Raw genomic sequence first — 2,011 nt, 5'->3', positions numbered from 1 at the left:
TAACCTGAACCATACCTCTAAACCTAACTAGTAAAGCACAGCAGAGCTGCAAACAAAGTGGGGACATTGAAAAGGTCCTCACTTTACATCAAAGACCTCAGTTTGGTAGTGACTATGGTGCAAATGGTCCTCACTCTGTAACACACACACACACACACACACACACACACACACACACACACACACACGTGAAAAAACAGGTGAACTTACTATTTGCTTCCACTCGGGGGGTACAGGGGGCTGCTGTGTTTATTGCTCGGCATCCTGACACGCCGCTGATTAAAAGCTAACGATCTGTGAGGAGAAGAAAAGAAAACGTCAACCAGAACATTTCTGAATCAGTTTCTGAGAACAGCTTCTATCCAGAAACAGTCAGATTGTTAATCTGCTGCTCACACCAATACTGACTCAGCACTTTAGTCTCCTAATCTGTAATCTGCTGCACTTTGCTGCTTTTAGCTTTTATTCAGTCACAACACTTGGTAGTAAATCCATTTATTTAATGAATTCCTCTTTAAATTGAGTCAAACATCTTTTTATGTTGCATCACCTTATTTCTTATCTGAGGTGGTTTTTCCTTCTTATGTAACAGATTAAAAGATAAATAAACCTGAGGGACAGTTTCTGCTGGCTTCAACGCTCGACAAGAGAAGATGTGGACATTAAACGTGTGTTTATGGTAAAACAAACTAAAAGTGAGGTCATTAAAAACTTTGTTGTCCTCTGAGACATATTCAGCTGGTTTTGAAGCTTTGTCCAAATTATGCAGCAAAAGTCAAAACATTATTCCTGACGGAGCTGTGCTTTTTCACAGCAAGACAAACTGTTACAGAAAATAAAATAATGATGATGATGAAGTTTTTCAGCCSTCATCAGGCTGTCAGGTCTGATCCTCCTGATCAGGAGACTTTCACCACATCTCAGCATCGTCCCCGTCTCACTGAAATCTGAATTTCACTTAAATCACTTCAGTGACAGCGGTTAGAAAGGACCACACCCAGGGAGCAGGCGCTACCCGCTAACCGTCACCCAGGCCGTGCTGCAGCTACGTGCTGAGAGGAAGAGTCTGGACAGGGAGATGAGAGAAAATAAAGTTTGAACCGGTCTTAATCTGTTTCAGGTTAGGYTGAGATGATGATTAATCTAAATCTTGTTTACTGAACCCATCAGTAAAACATGGTGGTCCTCCAGGACCTGGACCAGGTCCCAGTGGACTACATTATGTGTCATGATGGAGACATCATGGTGGGTGACAGGCACTCTCAGCAGTCACCAGACTTCAGCCACAAAGCAGTGGATACAGTGTAAACAGGTGAGGGTGTGACTCCTGATCCCAGCAGGCAGGTTTCATGTCAGCAGTGATGGGAAGCAGCTGCCGAGGGCTTAAACATTGACCTTCATCATCATCATCATCATCATAGAACAGGAAACAGAAGCTGTTCAAGCTGAAACCAGGTTCTCCTCTTCCTCAGCTCGGATTAATCCCACTCCAGCTGATGGGACCTCATTTACCCACAGAAGGAAACCAGCATGAACAGAAAGTCCTTCAGCATGAAGGTTTAAATATTTGACTCCTCCCGGRTTACCAGTCGACGGATAAACAAGACAAACGACATAAACAAGAAGAAACAACAGAATAAACTCTAAACCTTTGATTTAAACCTCCTGAAACTGAGCWACAAACAGAGACAGACGCACTGACCTGAGGATGCAGCCGCGGCCAGAGAACAAAGCTGCGACACAAACAAGCGCGCGAACATACAGGTGTGTGCGCGTCACGTGATCATCCCCAGAGCACACCTGACCAACCTGTCTTCATTCCAAGCACGAGCAGGAGTTTCCACAGCCCGCAGTCCCAGGAAATCATCTGCTTCCTGACGGTAACCTGAAACCAGCTCAGTTTCACTTCAACCTGTTTTCACCTGTTACAGGTGGAAAACTCAACTAGTTCATTTAAAATAAACTATTTCATTTTAACTAAATTAGATTATTAGATTAAAATGTTTAAATC

General features: G+C 43.5%; 1 protein-coding gene across 1 annotated transcript in view; it reads right to left on the bottom strand.

The window, feature by feature from the left end:
- oclnb (occludin b) overlaps positions 1-1,702 on the bottom strand; it is a gene marked incomplete at its 5' end in the record, with an annotated part of 25,477 nt that extends 23,775 nt beyond the window's left edge. The window contains 2 exon segments of the mRNA XM_014027678.1: positions 211-294; positions 1,650-1,702. Of these exon segments, the coding sequence (XP_013883132.1) occupies positions 211-294; positions 1,650-1,702 (137 nt within the window).
- Between the last annotated feature and the right edge of the window lie 309 nt (positions 1,703-2,011).

This window comes from Austrofundulus limnaeus, unplaced genomic scaffold, assembly GCF_001266775.1.
Source record: "Austrofundulus limnaeus strain Quisiro unplaced genomic scaffold, Austrofundulus_limnaeus-1.0 Scaffold672, whole genome shotgun sequence".
NCBI classification, from domain to species: Eukaryota; Metazoa; Chordata; class Actinopteri; order Cyprinodontiformes; family Rivulidae; genus Austrofundulus; species Austrofundulus limnaeus.
Note: the sequence above shows the minus strand (reverse complement) of the source record. Positions and strands in the feature narration are given on the sequence as shown.